Source organism: Delphinus delphis, chromosome 1, assembly GCF_949987515.2.
Source record: "Delphinus delphis chromosome 1, mDelDel1.2, whole genome shotgun sequence".
In the NCBI taxonomy this organism is placed as follows: domain Eukaryota; kingdom Metazoa; phylum Chordata; class Mammalia; order Artiodactyla; family Delphinidae; genus Delphinus; species Delphinus delphis.
In genome coordinates this window covers 41,762,015-41,779,010 of record NC_082683.1, presented here as the reverse complement: position 1 = coordinate 41,779,010, position 16,996 = coordinate 41,762,015, and the positions used below count along the sequence as shown (strand labels likewise).

The 16,996-nt window shown below is 36.2% G+C and overlaps 1 protein-coding gene and 1 non-coding gene across 2 annotated transcripts in view; both read left to right on the top strand.

Annotated features, from left to right (window-relative positions):
- The window catches only part of FAF1 (Fas associated factor 1), a 497,005-nt gene that overhangs the window by 159,412 nt on the left and 320,597 nt on the right, over positions 1-16,996 (top strand). The window contains exon 3 of the mRNA XM_060021798.1: positions 15,300-15,346. Coding sequence (XP_059877781.1) covers positions 15,300-15,346 — 47 coding nt within the window. The remainder of the gene's footprint in view (positions 1-15,299; positions 15,347-16,996) is intronic.
- Positions 12,994-13,066, top strand: TRNAR-CCU (transfer RNA arginine (anticodon CCU)). Its single transcript has one exon. It is a non-coding gene; the product is annotated as a tRNA-Arg (tRNA).

The following is a 16,996-nucleotide window of genomic DNA, read 5'->3' as shown; positions in this document are numbered from 1 at the left end:
AGCATTTACTATATACAAAGTTCTCTTCTCAGTGCTAGGAAAATAACAGTTAACCAAAACAGATAAGACTCCCTGCCATGACGGAGCTTATATTTTCATAATGGGTGACAGACAGTAAATAATATAAGTAAGTAACATTATATAATGTATCAGAAAATGATAATGCTAAGGAAAAAAAATAAAACAGGGAAGAAGGATATGAAATATGTTGGGTGGTGGTCTGCAGTTTTTTAGAAAAGGTGGACAGGTGACAGATAAAGACTTGGAGGAAGGGAATTAGCAAGTGAGCCATGTATCTGGGGGCAAGAACGTTTCAGGCAGGGGAAATAGTGACCAGAAAAATCCTTACGTGAGAAATCAGGCCTGACATTTTTCCAGGAACATCAGGGAGACAAGTATGGCTCAGGAAAGGAGGAGGAGGAGAAATTAGAAAGATTAGGGGAGTGAGGGAGGGAATAAGGAATCTTAAGGATGTTGTCTTTTTATACTAGAGAAAATATCAGTGGAAGATTTTGAGTAGAGCATTGACATGATCTAATAACTTCACTATTAAATAAGAATACACTGAAGGTGAGCAAGGGCAAAGCCAGGAAATCAACTAGGAGGCTGTTACAATAATGGAGGAGAGAGAAGATGGAGACTTGGACCAGAGTGATAGCAGTGAAATGTGATCAGAATCTGGATGTGTTTTAACATTTCAGCAATCAGAATTTGTTAGTGAGTGGGGAAAGAGGGAATAGTGAGAGAAAGAGACAGTCAAGGATAACTCTGAGGTTTTTGGTTGGACCAACTGGAAGAATGGAGTTGCCATTTATTAAGCGAGTGACACTTTTTATACTCTTCTTAGTGCTGTATTCTTATTTCTCCTCCTGGTTTCCCAAGGTTTGGGCTGTCTTGCCCGTTTGTTATCTGCGATATCTAGCACAATTCTTTGCACAGAGTAACTGCAATATACTTAAATGAATTAAATTGATTTTTAGATGAACATCAGTCTCAAAATAGAGGTAACTGTATTCAGGACTGCTGGTAACCAGGAAGAGTGTTTTCCTTATGTTGCTGCTTATAATATAAAGCATATCTGGTTTGTTGGCTTTGCTCAACCAACTAAAAGTCTTCCCTTGAATGCTGCAGGATGTCTACCTCCATAAAGCCTTCAAACGGCTAACCTTCAGACATTTCTGTTTCTTTTGTGTTTTAGCTTGCCAGTTGAATCTAGAAAAGGCAGATTAGTGGATTTCTCCCTTCCTCTTCCCACAGCTATTGGATAGAGCAGAAGACAGTTATAATAGGTGGAAGAGAGAGAGGTTGTGTAGGCCTTTATGTGATGCTGACCAGAGTCTTAAGTACCATCCTAAGGAAGTACTTGCCTAAGGAAGAGTAAAGAATCCAGGGAAAGAAAGTAAGTGACTGTACCAGAAACTACCTTTCTTGCATTTTGGTTTTAGTAAATGAGATCTCTTGGTTGTCAGTTCGTTTTGATCTTAGCTATGTGGTTCTCCCAGTTTGCTATTTGTTTTTTCATCTGTAGATATTTATTTGACAAGGGTGAGGCTCTCAGTTACCATTAGTTGTCTTAGGATCTGTCTCGTATTCCTTTGTCTTTAATTTGGTTTGCACCAGTCTTGATTCTGCATGTTGGGCTATTTTGATAGTGATATCTGCTTGGAAAGATTCAGTGAACTTTTTTTGCACTAGACTAAAAACAAATTGTGGAATGGTTATATTTCTTAAATTGTTTTGCTTTCTGTTTTCTTCCCCTGAAAAAAAAATCAAATTAGCACTTATTAAAACCAAATATTTGCTATTAGGACCTGTTACAGGATTACCAATTGGAATTCTTTTCTATTGTAAAAGTAAACAGCAAGATTAATAAAAAGAAATTTGAGTTTAGGGTTAGTTGTAGGGGATATTAAAGTACTCGCTTCTACTTTAGTCTGATCATCTTACCTCTAACTGTTAGAGTATGTTGATGATGGTAGACCATTATTTAAATAGTGAAGAGAGAGAGGAAACATCTCCAGAAATAAGTTGTCTACAATTGGTAAGTGTTATGAGTGGAAAATTTTCTATTTTTAAGTAGTGTCCTTTCCTTGCCTTCAAAATTTTGTGATTAAAAACTATTTGTGATTTCAAACAAGGGTAGATCTCAGTATGACAACAGTTACAATAAAAGCAGCTCACCTTTATTGGGTATGTTACTATGTATCGAACACCATTTAAGCATTTTATATATGTTAACAAGTTTCATAAAAACCCAATGTGCAAGTACTGTTATCACCCTGCATTTTACTGATGAGAGAACTGAGACAGAGAGATGTTAAGTGACTTTCTAAAGATTATGCAACTAGTAAATGATGGGGCTGGAATATACGGCTTTCTGGCTCAAGAGCCCTCACTTAGCATATTTAACAACATGTGAGTGAGTTTATGAAGAACCTATGCCTTTAGACATTAAGTAACTTCCAACATAATAAAGGATTCAGGGGGAAATAATAGATTCTATATGTAATGGCAGACTAACAGACTTTATATGGGTCTCTAAAATGTGTGCTATAAACTCTCTATAGTTGTTCTCAAACTTCGTTGTACATCAGAATCACTTGAGGAGTTTGTGTGTTGTGGGGGAAGATTTCTGGGCCTCATTTCAGACCATCTGAATTTGGATCATTGGGAGCAGGACTTTATATATCTGGATTTCTAGCCCAGCGTGAGGCAGATATTTATGCACCACTAATGTACAGCACATAACAAAACTGATTAAAACAAAAACACCATGTAATGGGGATGGATAATTATGGTGGCTAACATTTGCAGAGTATTTTTCTTGTATTATCTCATTTAATCCTTATAACAGCCATATGAAATAAGTTGGTATTATTACCTCCACTTTATAGATGGGAAACTAAATCTTAGAGTAGTCAAGTTAACATGATGAAAGTCACACAGGTAATAAATATATAATAGAACCAGGATTTGAAAACAGACTTAAACTACAGAACATAGAAATTCCCTTAATTGACCTAGTTAAATTATAGTAGATCATAGGTCATAGAGAACTAAATACTGAATATGAACTGTTGCTGTAGTTTTTTTCTTTGCTTAAAAACAAAGATATAAAATTAATATATAGGGACTTCCCTGGTGGTCTAGTGGTTAGGACTTCATGCTTCCAATGCAGGGGGCCCAGTTTCGATCCCTGGTCTGGGAACTAAGATCCCACATGCCACACGGCCAAAAAATAAATAACTAAATAAAATAAAATAAAATGAATATATAAAAATTAGCATTTGCATGCCATCTGCCTTTTATCCATTTTCTATTAATGGCAATAAATTATCATACCTGGTGGATTCTCTAAGGCCAACATTTCAGTATTAACAACTTGGTTGATGCATATATGTAACTGTAACTGAGGTTTGTATTGAAGCTCAGGTGCCCATATATATCTCCTTCTACTTCTCTGATACTTCTGTTTAATATTTTCTCTGATTTTTCCTACATGCTACGTAAATGTTGGCATTCCAAAGGTTCCATGAGTGAAGGCTTTTCTTTGTTCACGCTACCTCTCATTTTGGGTAAACTCAATCCACACCTAAGACTTTTGCAAATACTTTTTAAACACTATTGAGATATAAGACACATAATATATACCATCTTAACCACTTTTAAGTATGCAGTTCAATAGCGTTAAATATATACACATTGTTGAGAAACAGATCTCTAGAACTTTTTCATTGTGCAAAACTGAAACTCTGTACCCATTAAACTCTAAGCCCCCCTCTGCCCCCCAGCTCTTGGTAGCCACCATTCTATGTACTTTCAGTTTCCATGAATTTGATTACTCTAGGTACCTTATATAAGTGGAATCATACAGTATTTGTTATTTTTTGGCTGGCTTATTTCACTTAGCACAGTGTTCTCACAATTTATCCATACAGTAGCCCGTGACAGTATTTCCTTCCTTTTTAAGGCTGCATAATATTCCATTGTTTGTATGTACCACTTTTTTTTTAATCCATTACCACTGCTGGACATTTGGGTTGCTTCTGCCTCTTAGTTATTGTGAATAATGTTGCTGTGAACATGAGTATACAAATATCTTTTTTGAGACCCTGATTTCAATTATTTTAGATGTATAACTAGAAGTGAGATTGCTGGATCATTTGGTAGTTCTGTTTTTCCCCAAATATGTTTAAAGTGAATGACTCATGACTCCAAACTCTGTATCTCGAACTCACACATTTTAAGATTCTTAACAATCTATTGGACATCTCTGTGTGAATGTCCCATGTGTACTTTAAAATCAACATGCCTAAAACTGTAAGGCTCAAACCTCCCTATCCTTCTCAGCCTGTTCCTTTGCTCATGTTCTATGGCATTTTCATTTATTCACTTGTGTATTCAGTGTATATTAACTCACACCACCTAGGTACTAGGCCCTTTTGTTTATGATGAGGGCACATCAGTGAACAAAATAAAGTTATTTGGAACTTATATTCTGGTCAGGGAAGACAGATAACAAACAAGGAGACAGTAGGGTTAAGGAAAGCCTTTCTGAGATGACCGTTGAGTAGAAACCTGACTGAAGTGAGAGAATGAGGTATGTGGATATCTAAAGGAATAGCATTCCAGACAAAGGGAAGAATAAGTTAAGGAGTTTAATGTGGGAGCATGCTTGGCTTGCGCAGGAAATTGTAAGGAAACCAGAACAACTCAGCGGGGTTAGTAGAAGATGATGTCAGAGTGAGAGAGAGAGAGAGAGAGAGAGAGAGAGAGAGAGGGAGACAGAGAGAGAGAGAGAGAGAGAGCTGGAGCCAGAATATGTAGTCTTATAAGGTCAGAATAAGGACTTTGACTTGGATTCTGATGATATGGGAAGGCATAAGAGTATTTTGAGTAGGAAAAGGGTTTTATTTGGCTTGACATTTATAAGCATCATGTGGCTGCTATGTGAATAGGCAGCAAGTGTGTGGGGCAAGGATGTTTGGAGACTATTGGAATACTACTCCAGAGGAAAGATGATGATTTAGACCAGGGTGGAAGCAGAGAAGGTTGGTGAGATTCTACATTTTGGACATAGAATAAAGAATTCCTCATAGATTGGATGTGGAGTATGTGAGAAAGAAAAGAATTGAGGATGACTACATGATTTTTGACTTGAGCAATGGAATCATTAGAATTGCATACCATTTTTAATGATTGAGAGGACTGGGGCAGGAGCAGTCACCCAAGTCAGAAGCCTGCACATCATTTCCAGCAGTATTTCCCTTTTCAATTCACACCTCGCAGTGCTACCCAAATGATTTTCCTAAAAGGCAAATTTGAGTTGCAGCAGTTGCCTCCCCTTTATCTTCAGATTAAGTAAAACTTTTAATGCCTTTATCCTGCCTCTCATAATCTAACTCTTACTTAATTTTCCAGCTGGCCTCTCACTGCTTCCTGATGCAAACCATTGCTGAAGCCACACAGGACTACTTTTAGCTTCCTGGGTAGACTAAGTAGATTCATACAGTGCAGTTAAAAACAAAATCTCTTCTGAATGCTCTCAGTCAAATTTCTTTTCCGTAGAAGAGCCTTGTTTTTTTTTTTTTTTTTTTTTTTTTTGCGGTACGTGGGCCTCTCACTGCTGTGGCCTCTCCCATTGCGGAGCACAGGCTCTGGACGCGCAGGCTCTGCAGCCATGGCTCACGGGCCTAGTCGCTCTGCGGCATGTGGGATCTTCCCAGACCGGGGCACGAACCCGTGTCCCCTGCATCGGCAGGCGGACCCTCAACCACTGCGCCACCAGGGAAGCCCCCGAACCTTGTTTTAATACTTGATTCAAATCCATTCTTCCCAGCTTTTCTCCGAACATTCACATTACTTCCACTTTTTTGCCTTTAGAGTATCTTATATATTTCTCTATTGAAGTCCATAATAAATGGAGGAAAGAGTCATCAGCTTTGGAGTCACACAGTGGAGTACTTGAGAAAAATTTAGAGAAGAGTATCATAGTGATTAATGTATTTGGAAAATAGGAATTTGAAGGTACATTTAGAAGAATTTAAATATAGTAGATTGTTAGAAATGGTCTGTTACAGATATGAAAAATTAAATAATTATTTATGAAACATGATTTTCCTTTCTGCCCAGAAAGAAAGAGGGGGAAATGGTATTAAGCATCTTTTGGGGGCCTCATTGGCTTCCAGCCATAATCTCATGGTCTTTCTTTAGTGTGGACACTTAAATCTATTGTTTCTTTGCCCCGTCATATCTGTAGCTGGGGAAATTTTCATCCCAAAATAGATCTCTTTCTCATAGCTCACTTCATTAACATCATGTTAATGAGGTTTGTGAAATAATAGAGATTTATATTGGTCTGTCCTGGTTCCTGGCACAGAGCTTCTAAAACCCTTGTAATTTCCTAAGTGATAAGAGTAGCATTTTTTTGTTTTAATATTTGGTCTTTGACCCTGGTTCCTGACAAAGAGCTCCCAGATCCCTTGGAACTTCCTGGGTGATAGGTGTGTCTTTTGTTTTAATGAGGAGACTCTTGGGCTTGTGAATAACTTCAGGAAAGGGGCCAGTCAGAAAAGGGCCACCAGAAAGACCAAGCCATGATTAGAAGCTTGGAAATTTCAGTTCCACCTCCTATCCTCTAGGAAGGGGAGGGGGCTGGAGATTGAGTTAATGATCGATCATGCCTACATGCTGAAGCATTTGTAAAAATACCAGTACTACAGGTTGGGGGAGCTTCTGGGCTGGTGAACACATAGGAGGGTGGCATGCCTGGAGAGAGCATGAAGCTCCGTGCCCCTTCCCACATACCTCGCCCTATTCATCTCTTCCATCTGGCTGCTCTTGAGTTATATCCTTTTATAATAAGCTGGTAATCTAGTAAGTAAAATGTTTTCCTGAGTTCTGTGAGCCAGTCTAGCAAATTAATCGAATTGAGGAGCGGGTTGTGGAAATCTCCGATTTATAGCTGATTGGTCAGAAGCACAGGTGACAGCCTGAACTTGCAATTAGCATCTGAAGTAGGAACTGTCTTGTGGGACTGAGCCCTTAACATGTGGGATCTGATTCTGTCTCTAGGAAGATAGTGTCAGAATTGAGTTAAGTTACAAGGACACCTACCTGCTGTTACAGAATTGCTTGATGTGTGGAAAACCCACACATATGGTGTCAGAAATGAAGTAGAGTTGTAGTAGACTGTGGAGCGTTCTTTCCCCATACAAGGTCAAAGGTGAAAATTCCACAATTCACAGCTGTAAGATGATGGTCTCTTTCAGAATTTCTCATTGACCCAATTTATGGCAAAAACATGAGAGGAGGATGATTCTGTCTTATTCACAACTGTTTTTTCCTCAGTACTTAGAATAGTTCCAGGTTAGTAATTAAATATTTGTTGAATGGGTTATAATGGTAGAATGAATGAATGAATGCAGTATTCGAATGCATGAATAAGATGAATGATTGCTGTGTCAGTACAACACAATGAAAAGTCATTGAGAAAAGGGTGGTGTGAGTCAGTTAAATTTTCTTGGAGAAAATGATTCAAGTCTGGGTCTTGAGCTCCACTAGTCCACAATAGGCATTCCTTCCTTTGTGATCCCATACTGTTTCTCATGCTGGATTGAAATTGTTTCTGTAACTGCTCAACCTGGGAGGAATGTGTCTTGTCATCCTTGTATTCCTCCAGTGTCTAAAACACTGCCTTGATTATGGAGAAGAGAAAGCCTGGGTTTTGTTGGAAGAATTCACTTGATGGCAAGATCAGAGTTGTAAATGCTAAAATACTAGTACTTTGTGGGTTTGACACCTATTATTTAGATATTTTGAAAATACTTGAAATCTGACATACCATAGAGTAATGATTTCAAATTAAACAAAAGTGCACTAATTTAGAAAGCATTTTTCTATACTATAATATTTTCAAGAGATAGAAACAATGCTAATATTATAATCATAATTATTCTGGTTCACAGGCTTTCTAAACATGTGGAACATGCGGAGTTGCCTATACTATTCTATCTGGTAATAATATATATATATATATAAAAATATATATGATTATATATAATGAAAATGTATTTGTCATTTCTATTTTCATAAATTTTAAAATTTAACAGGTTTTCTTTTTCTACTTGTATATAAATTCTTATATTTGAAATGTATTAAGTGTTTAGTTTCACTGATTTGCAATCAGTAATTAATTTAGAGATTGACCAGCTGAGGAGACTGCTATAAGAATTAAGCTAATGATAATGCTATGACATAATTGTTGAAGACTGGAAAAATGGTGGTCTGTTAGTAACTTAACATGTATTGTATTGAGTTTGTCATGTAACCTCATCTAATCTCGGTTTATCAGTCTTTGAATACAAAGTAGAATTTGGGAGGGAGGATAGGAAGCAGGGTTCATTGGAATGTTGCTGAGAAGCTCACACATTTGAAAGAAAGCTTGAACAACCAAACCAAGTCTTAGGAAAACCAGTAAACCGAGTTGCTCTGTCAGAAACTTGTCACTGAGCACCGTTGTGAGGACACATCTTCAACTAGCTAGTCACTTGTTCAAGAGCCACATTCCCAGGGGAGCCTGATTGGTCTAGATTGAGTCACCATGATTAATATATTTTCAGTATCACATGGGATGAGGCAGGAGTAGTAGTTCTCCAAAAGAAACACATGATCTGTATCAAAAGGAAAGAGGGAAGTGATGATGGGCTGGTACAAACCACAGATGGGGCACAATAATAGCTAATGGGACAATATATGCATCTGAGATTGCATTTTTCTAGTGTTTCATGAAACTGAATTAAACCGGAGTTTTAATGTAATTTTGTTAAATCAACTTTGTCAATGACTAATTTATATACGTATACAGATTTTAATTGTATACAACTCTATGAGTTTGGTAAGTGTACACATTGTGTATGTATACATTGTGTATCCAGTCCCCCTCCCTTCAAGATTTCCATCATATTAGAAAATTTGTTCTCTTTTCCTGTCAGTAACCCTCAACGCTGCTGCAGGCAATCATTGATCTGATTTATATTGCCACATTTTGGTAGTTTTGTCTGTTCTAAAACTTCATATAAATGGAATCATATACTATGCAATCTTTTGTGTCTGGCATTGTTTACTCAACATAATATTTGAGGTTCATCCATATTGTTGCCTGTATCAGAAGTTCACTTTTATTATTGAATAACAGTCCTTTGTGTGAATATGCCACCGTCTTGTTTATTCATTGGTTGATGGATATTTTGGTTGTATCTAGTGTTTTGGTATTATGAATAAAGTGGCTATGAATATTTGTATACTAGTCTTTGGTGGACATACGTTTTTATTTCTCTTGGGTAAATTCCTCAGAGTGGAATTGTGGTACTATATGTTAAGTGTTTGTTTAACTTTATATAAAACTGTCAAACTGTTTCCAAAGTAGTTGTGCCATTTTACATTCCCATCAGCAATGTGTGAGAGTTCTAGTCCTCCAAATCCTCACCATCATTTGGTGGTGCTAGTCTTTTTAATTTCAGCCATTTTAGTGTGTGTGAAGCAGATTTCTTTGTGGTTCTCTTTTTAAAAATTAACTGTATTGATAATAAAATGAACCCATTTTAAGTGTACAATTTGATGAGTTTCGACAGATGTAAGTACCTATATTACTACCACCACCACAGTCATTATCCCTAAATTTCCCTATTGTCCCTTCCATATCATTCCCCACTAATCCTAAGGAATCCTCTATCTGCCTTCTTTAACTAGAGATTAAAATGGTCTTTCCTAGAGTTTCACATACCCGAAATCATATAGAATTTTCTCGTGTCTGACTTCATTCATTTAGCATAATGTTTTTGAGATGTACCCATGTAGTTGAATGTATCTGTAGTATGTTCCTTTTTATTGCTGAGTAGAGTTCCAGTGCACGCAGACACTGTGGTACACCCAAAACAACATTTACCTGTTGTTGGGCATTTGGGCTGCTTCTAGCTATTGGGTATTGTGATTAAAGCTGCCATGAATATTAGTATACGAGTCTTTGGGAAATATGTTTTTATTTCTTTTAGATAAATACTTAAAAGTAATATTGCTAGGTTATATGTTTACCTTTATATATAAAACAGTTTTGAAAGTGATTGTACAATATATGAAACTTCCTGTTGTTCAATGTTATTGCCAAAACTTGTATCATCCTATTTAATTTTAGCCATTTTAATAGGTATGTGGTGGTCTCTTATCATGGTTTTAATTTGCATTTCTATGATGACTATTTAATGTGAACAGCTTTTAATATGCTTATTGGCTATTCATATATCTTTTTTTGAGAAGTTTCTGTTCAAATCTTTTGCCCATTTTCTTACTGACTTGTTTGTCATCTTATTGAGTTATAAGAATTCTTTTTATATTCTGAATATAAATCCCTTCTTGGATATTTATACATAGCACATACTTTTCCCAGTCCGTGACTTACCTTTTCATTTTCTTAGAGGTGTCTTTCAAAGAGCAAATTTTGAAATTCATCATTTTTTTCTTTCATCTTTTGCCTACCCAGTGTTGTCAGGATTTCTCACTGTGTTTTCTTGGTGTCCTCATTTGTAAAATGAGGGGGTAATATGAGAGTTAAATGATCTAATATGAATAAATCACCTAGAGAATCATAGCACCTAGTAAAAACTATATAATGTTAGCTACCTTTATTGTTACTACAACTCCTTTACTCAGAAGTTATCATTGAAATTTTTGGATGCTGTCTGTACATCCCTGTCTCATCTCCCTCCCCTCTCAAGAAATCTCATTGGCATTTTCTTCAGGGGTCATTTGTTTAAAAATATAAAAAGACCAAAGCCAAGATTTTCTATATGCGTAGGGGATGATTTATATTAGATGCTGTAGTTTTCAAAATTTATTTATTTATTTAGGATGCTGTAGTTTTATAATCTACCAGTTTGCCATTTCCCTTCCCCCAAAAGGTCTGAAGCCCGCCATGAGTGTCATGGTTTTCTGCTTCTGTTAAGGCTGAAGATAAGAATATTTCTTACAGCCACCTCTGACCTTGACTTCCACTATACTTTAAACATACCTCACATGTCTTCCAGTGGACTCTGAGAAATGACGATTCAGAGGGTGTCGTCAAGTTTTGCTAAAGAGAACTTAGAGGCTGGGATTCTAATTGTGGTAAATTAACTGATTAAAAATGTCATGGACATAATTAGCATAAAAGCAATAATAGTTATACCAAAATGGATTTTCATACTACCATAAACTAGGTCAAGGGAAGATACTGTTTTTTAAATATGTTGCAGTCTGCTGAAGATCCACAGTAGTGTGTTTGAGTCGGTCCCAGAAATAGAAATATTGTGTTTATTCTCTGGTTCTTTGGCCAGATATTTAATCATTCCCTATTATTATATTCCTGTTTATAGAATGAGAGATATAATATCTTCCTAGCCAAAAAAGAAAAACAAGAAAACAAAAACAAATTAGCAATGGGATTATTTACATTTAGCAAATGATATGTGGTTCTTATGTGATCAGTATCATTTCTAGTCTATAATCTAGGTTTTTCTAAATCTAATCTCTTTTCTAAAGGTATCCCCTCTATCTGTGCTCTCCTGAGCCCTAGATCAGGTACCAGGCATACCCAAAGTCTAGCATGGTGCCTGGCAATGAATAGGCCTTTGGTAAGTTTGTTGAACCAAACTTTTAATTTTACCCTTTATTTCTTGAGTCTTTATTGTTTCCCTTTCCATGAATTCTCTTTGAACTCAAGAAATCACTATTCTTTAAAAAAAAGGCAAACAAAAACTTATCGTAGCCATTCTTCTTGCAGGTCCTATCTTTATACTTTTCATATTGTTTCAAGAATCAGTTTTACTTACTTTCTTATTTCCCTTGTATTTCTTAGCCTTTTATGATATAGTTTTTGCTAAAACCGTTTTCAAATATGTCTAACAGTCTCTTCTTAGGCCTCATTATATTAGACTATTTTCACATTTTTTATTTTGTCTAATCCCTCCTTATAGTACTTTCACTGCCTCTCTGTGACATATTCCTGGTCCTTCCCCTCCTATCTAACCCTTCCATTTTTGTTGTTTTGTTTTGTTTTTAGCTTTCTCTTCTCTTTTTTTTACATATATGAATTCCCCAAGATTCTTTGTCTCACTTTTCTTCACCAGAGAGTAAAGGAGGGAGAGAATTAAAGTATTCCTAGGGCTTCAAATAAGCAGGTGTTTTACTTAATCTAGCTCTGATTTTTAAAATTACTTTTTTGTCTCCTTTTGGATATTACCTGAACTTCTCATAGTAAAATTAATTGTTGAATGGATTTTTTTCCGTGCTAGAAGACATGCTATGTTATGTCCATTAGTATATTTGGTACATAGTTGGCACTTACAGTCATTCCTCGGTATCCATGAGGGATCTCTTCCAGGTGTCCCTGGGGATACCAAAATCCACAGATGCTCAAGCTCAAGTCTCCGAGTGGTTCTGCATCCTCGGATTTAGCTAACTGTGGATTGTGTAGTACTGTCGAATGTATTTATTGAAAACAACAACAACAAACCGAGTATTAGTGGACCTGTGTGCGGTTCAAAACTGTGTAGTTCAAGGGTCAAAAGGGTCAACTGCAGTACATATTTGTGAAGTCAACAAATGATATCCTACTATTACCTCAAAGTTAACATTGTTCAAAGTCGAATTCATCTGAAATTTTCCTTTGCTTCTACATCTACCTATTATTCAGTGTCCATATCAAATGCTGTCCCTTTTCTGAAACTTTCCTTAATCCTCACAGTCAAAAAGCACTCTCCCTATCCTATATTTCTTTAGCAAATCATACTTTTATTGTATCTTCATTCTGAATTACATTTTACTTATTTATGTACAGAGTTTATTATGTACATAAGGTTGAGGTCAGGGATTAACATTCTATCCAAAAGCAAATACATTATTTAAAATAATATAAGATCTTAGAAGAGGAAAAGGGTTGAAAGTGAAGGCGTGGGGACTTCCCTGGTGGTCCAGTGGGTAAGACTATGTGCTCCTAATGCAGGGGGCCCGGGTTCGAGCCCTGGTCGGGGAACTAGATCCCGCATGCATGCCGCAACTAAGAGCGCACGTGCTGCAACTAAGGAGTCCACAACTAAGCGTCTGCATGCCGCAACTAAGACATGGCACAGCCAAAATAAATAAATAAATAAATAAATAAATATTTAAAAAAGAAAGTGGAGGTGTGTCATGGTACCTTCTGAATAGTATTGCCCCCTTCCCCATCTTGCTACTTTTCATTTACCCTTCAGTCTTAGTTGAGACATTATTTCATCCAGGAAGCTTTCTGTGAGCCTTAAGCAAGTCTTCACTGTGCTGCTTTTCTTTGTACTCCTCTAGCATCATTCATTTAGCAAATGATTATTGAGTACCTTTTATGTGCTGGCATTGTGCCAGGCAGCGGGAATAAAGGGGTGAACAAAATTGTTATCATCTCTTCCATCATGGAGCCTACAGTCTAGTGAGAAAGACAGACATAAAACAAATAATCACCAAGTAAGTAATTATCAATTGCTATGAAGAAAAAGTACAGGGTTCTTTGTGAGAGTAAACCTATTGGGGGGGGGGGGTGTTGATCAGAGAAGAATTTTTGGAAAAAGTATATCTAACAAAAACATCAATTATGATGATTGAGATTCAGCCAGACAAAGGATAGGGAAAAGGGCATTCCATGCAGGTATAGTATCTTAAAAGGCCCTAAGAAATAAACAAAAAACTTGATGCCTTTAAGGAACAAAAAGGCAGGGCCATTTTGGCTGAAAATGTAGTATTTACTCATACAGATGAGAAAACTGAGGCTCAGGGAGGTTCAATGAGTATAGAATATATACTAAGGTCATCAAAGTAATAAATGGGAGAATCTAGATTCAAATTTTGGACTTTATAAATTCTTAGTGTTCTTTCCATTATACCTTGGCATTCCCTAGTGAAAATTTGAACAAAATCTTTCCAAACTCTGGTGTTTTGTTTCTTTTCCAACATCATAGAATATTCTCTGACCATTTTCTATTTTTTAACAAAGAAGATATTTGTATGTGGAACCATTGCTGTCAACAGAAAAGGGATAATTGACCTGGCACCAGGCAGGGATGCTTCTATTGAATTTGTGGCTTTGAAAACTGATTTTAGCATTTCCTTGACTCTAAGGATTTATGAGCCTCCAGAGTTGTCAGGGTTCTATGGTATCCACTGTCTTTAATAATCTGTGGATTTCTTTGATTTTTGTCAGTGGAGCGTTAAAACTTTCAAAATTCATAGCAAGTGTCTTACACTCTACGTTGTTTCCATTCAACAGTATAACTTTGTAAACTTGACCTACCTCTGGCATATATTTAAGCTAATGTTTCACAAAATACACAAACTCCTTTTTGCAGTTGATCTCCACGCAGCTGATAAAACATCCAAGTGTTAGCTTCCCCCCTCCTCCCATTTTGATGTGGATGTGGATGGGAAGGGGGAGGGAAGAAGTTGTTATGATGCAAAGGCAAAGTTGGAAGAGTCATTTTTTTCCTCCAGAGAATCTTCTCTATTACCCTGTAATGACGTACCCACAATCCAGGATGTAACAGCCTGTTTGCTTAGTAGCCTTCAAAAATGTCCAAATCATGGCAAATGTGTTTACCTATGTTCTAGGTAATTGGTGACTTGTTAGCTTAGAGACCAATTTCAGGAATGTTTTATGTAAGGAGACTCCCCCAGGGATGCTCCTGCTCCTTTTGTAACCTGATGTAATTGTCCTGTGTTTATCAAAGACCTTTTGATACATTTTTTCCTTCTAAGTATTCTTTTCTTTAAGAATAATGATTTTAACACAACACAATGAATTTAATTCCTGAGCTAATTTAAAAATTCTTATTGGCATTTTTCATTTGTGATTTTATATCTTGCTCCTCTCAATCTGAGGGAGGAAATAATGTTAAAAGATTACTTTAAGGTACTGATTTTACTTGTTTTAACACCCTTAAACATTGGTTTTGTGGGTGTTTTGCTTGAATGAGGACTGTGGAATTAAGCTTTTTATGACTCAAGGTTTGGGGATATTAGATGCCAAATGTATGTTTTTTAAATTATCTAAAACACAGTTTTATTATAGAGAGGGAGAAAAACATTTAATGGAGAATATTTTTTATCACTAAGGAGACACTTATTATTTTGTTTAAATTTTCAGAGTATACTTATTTTCCTTTACAGTGTTTTCCACCCCACTCCACTCCACCCCTGAGCATTTTTCTGTTTCTTTAAATGTCTTCTCTGTTTTTTGTTTGCAGGCAGCTATCAATGGTGTAATACCCCAGGAAAATGGCATTCTGAGAAGGTATGTTGTAAGGTACTTAGTAGTAAAATGAGAATTTAGCAAAGCAAAAAAGACAGTTGTTAATTTTTTTGGTTTCACTTTTTGATAGAGCACTTTGTGATGATATTTGATGTATAAGTTCATTAATACAGTTATTCTTCTTTCAGACATTTTTATTACTCATATTAATTTCCTAAAGTCTCCAGTGTCTAACTGTATAATGTTATTTCAGATTGGGTGATACCACTTTTAAATGTGATTTTATTTTATTTTTAAGGAAACTTTTCAAGGTCATCTTCTAATCCATAAGATGGAAGGAACTGAATGAATCCTTTAAACTGTTAGTAGTGAGAAAATGAGACATGCCTCAGTAACTCCAGAGCATGGTTATCATCTAACTATACAGGCTTTATCTCCAACCTTACTAAAAAATTCTTTTTTTTTTCTCCCTTTTGTTTCTAAATTAAATTTATGTTAATTTGCAACAATTTGAGTAAGTCCTTAATAATGAAACTTCCCAGAGCACTGAGCTGTTTTACCTGAAGTATACAGTGTTAACATGTGGAATAGTCTTCCTGGTTTTGTGTCATTGCCAGAAGGTAAAATTGGAAGATGATGCCAAGAGAACTATAGTAGTTACAAAATAATTCCTTAAATTAAAAATAAATTCATAACTTTTCTTAAAATTGGAGACTGGTTCTGGATTAAAAGAGCACATTATAAAGTCATAGGAGGTAAAAACCATTCTCCCTTACAAGTGTGGTTTAATTACTTGATATGCGCCCCCCTGCCGTCCCCCCCTCCCCCCCGCAGTTCAAACTTTGGCTTGAATTTTGGTGGCTGGGATTTCTAAGTCACTGAAGCATGATCTGCTAAGTGCAGATGAGGCAAACAGAAACAGCAGACTACGAATGAGGTTGTTTTGGAAAGGACGAAAAGTGCTGTTGCAAAAACATCAAAAAATTTACCATGAACTGCAAAATGTGCTGTACTGTGTAGGAAACTGTGTATATTTAGAAAGGAAGAAAAATTCTGTTTGGTACCTATACCACCCTTAGTGATTAATGGTTTTTAGGTGAAAGCAATGATAAACAGGCCTATTCTCCACTTTTTCTTTTTTGAAAACTGCCAGAATTTCATCCAGAGTAAATGTGGCTGATTTCCAGAGTCTGTACCAAATAATTTTTCTGCGTTGGTTTGTTCGGGTTTCTTTTTTTTTTTTTTGGTTCAGAAGCATTCAATTCTATTGAAGCCCTTGTCTAGAAAGCAAACCAGATGATTACAGAAACTTCCTTCAAGATTATTTTTTTCCTTGGTTAAGAAGGTTTTAGACTGCTAAATATGGCTCCAGTTTTATTCTTGAGTAAATGTTATTCCACTTTTTGTGCCAAAATTTTTGCTTGCTAAACCCTTGTGGATTCAGCTGCTAGGTTCTGAGTACATAATTGGATATATCTTACAATTAATAGTATTTGCTATGGGTGAACTGTAGAAATTCCCTCATCCCTGGAAACATCCCATCTCTCCTGTCACAGAAGATAACTTTCTGGTTAATACTTTTTATAGCTAGAGATTCAGTACGGAATTGATTTCTAATAAGGTTACTATGATATTTGGGGTTTAACTTTCATCAGAGTGAGTTTTTGTTTGTTTTGTTTTCTTGTTAAAGGA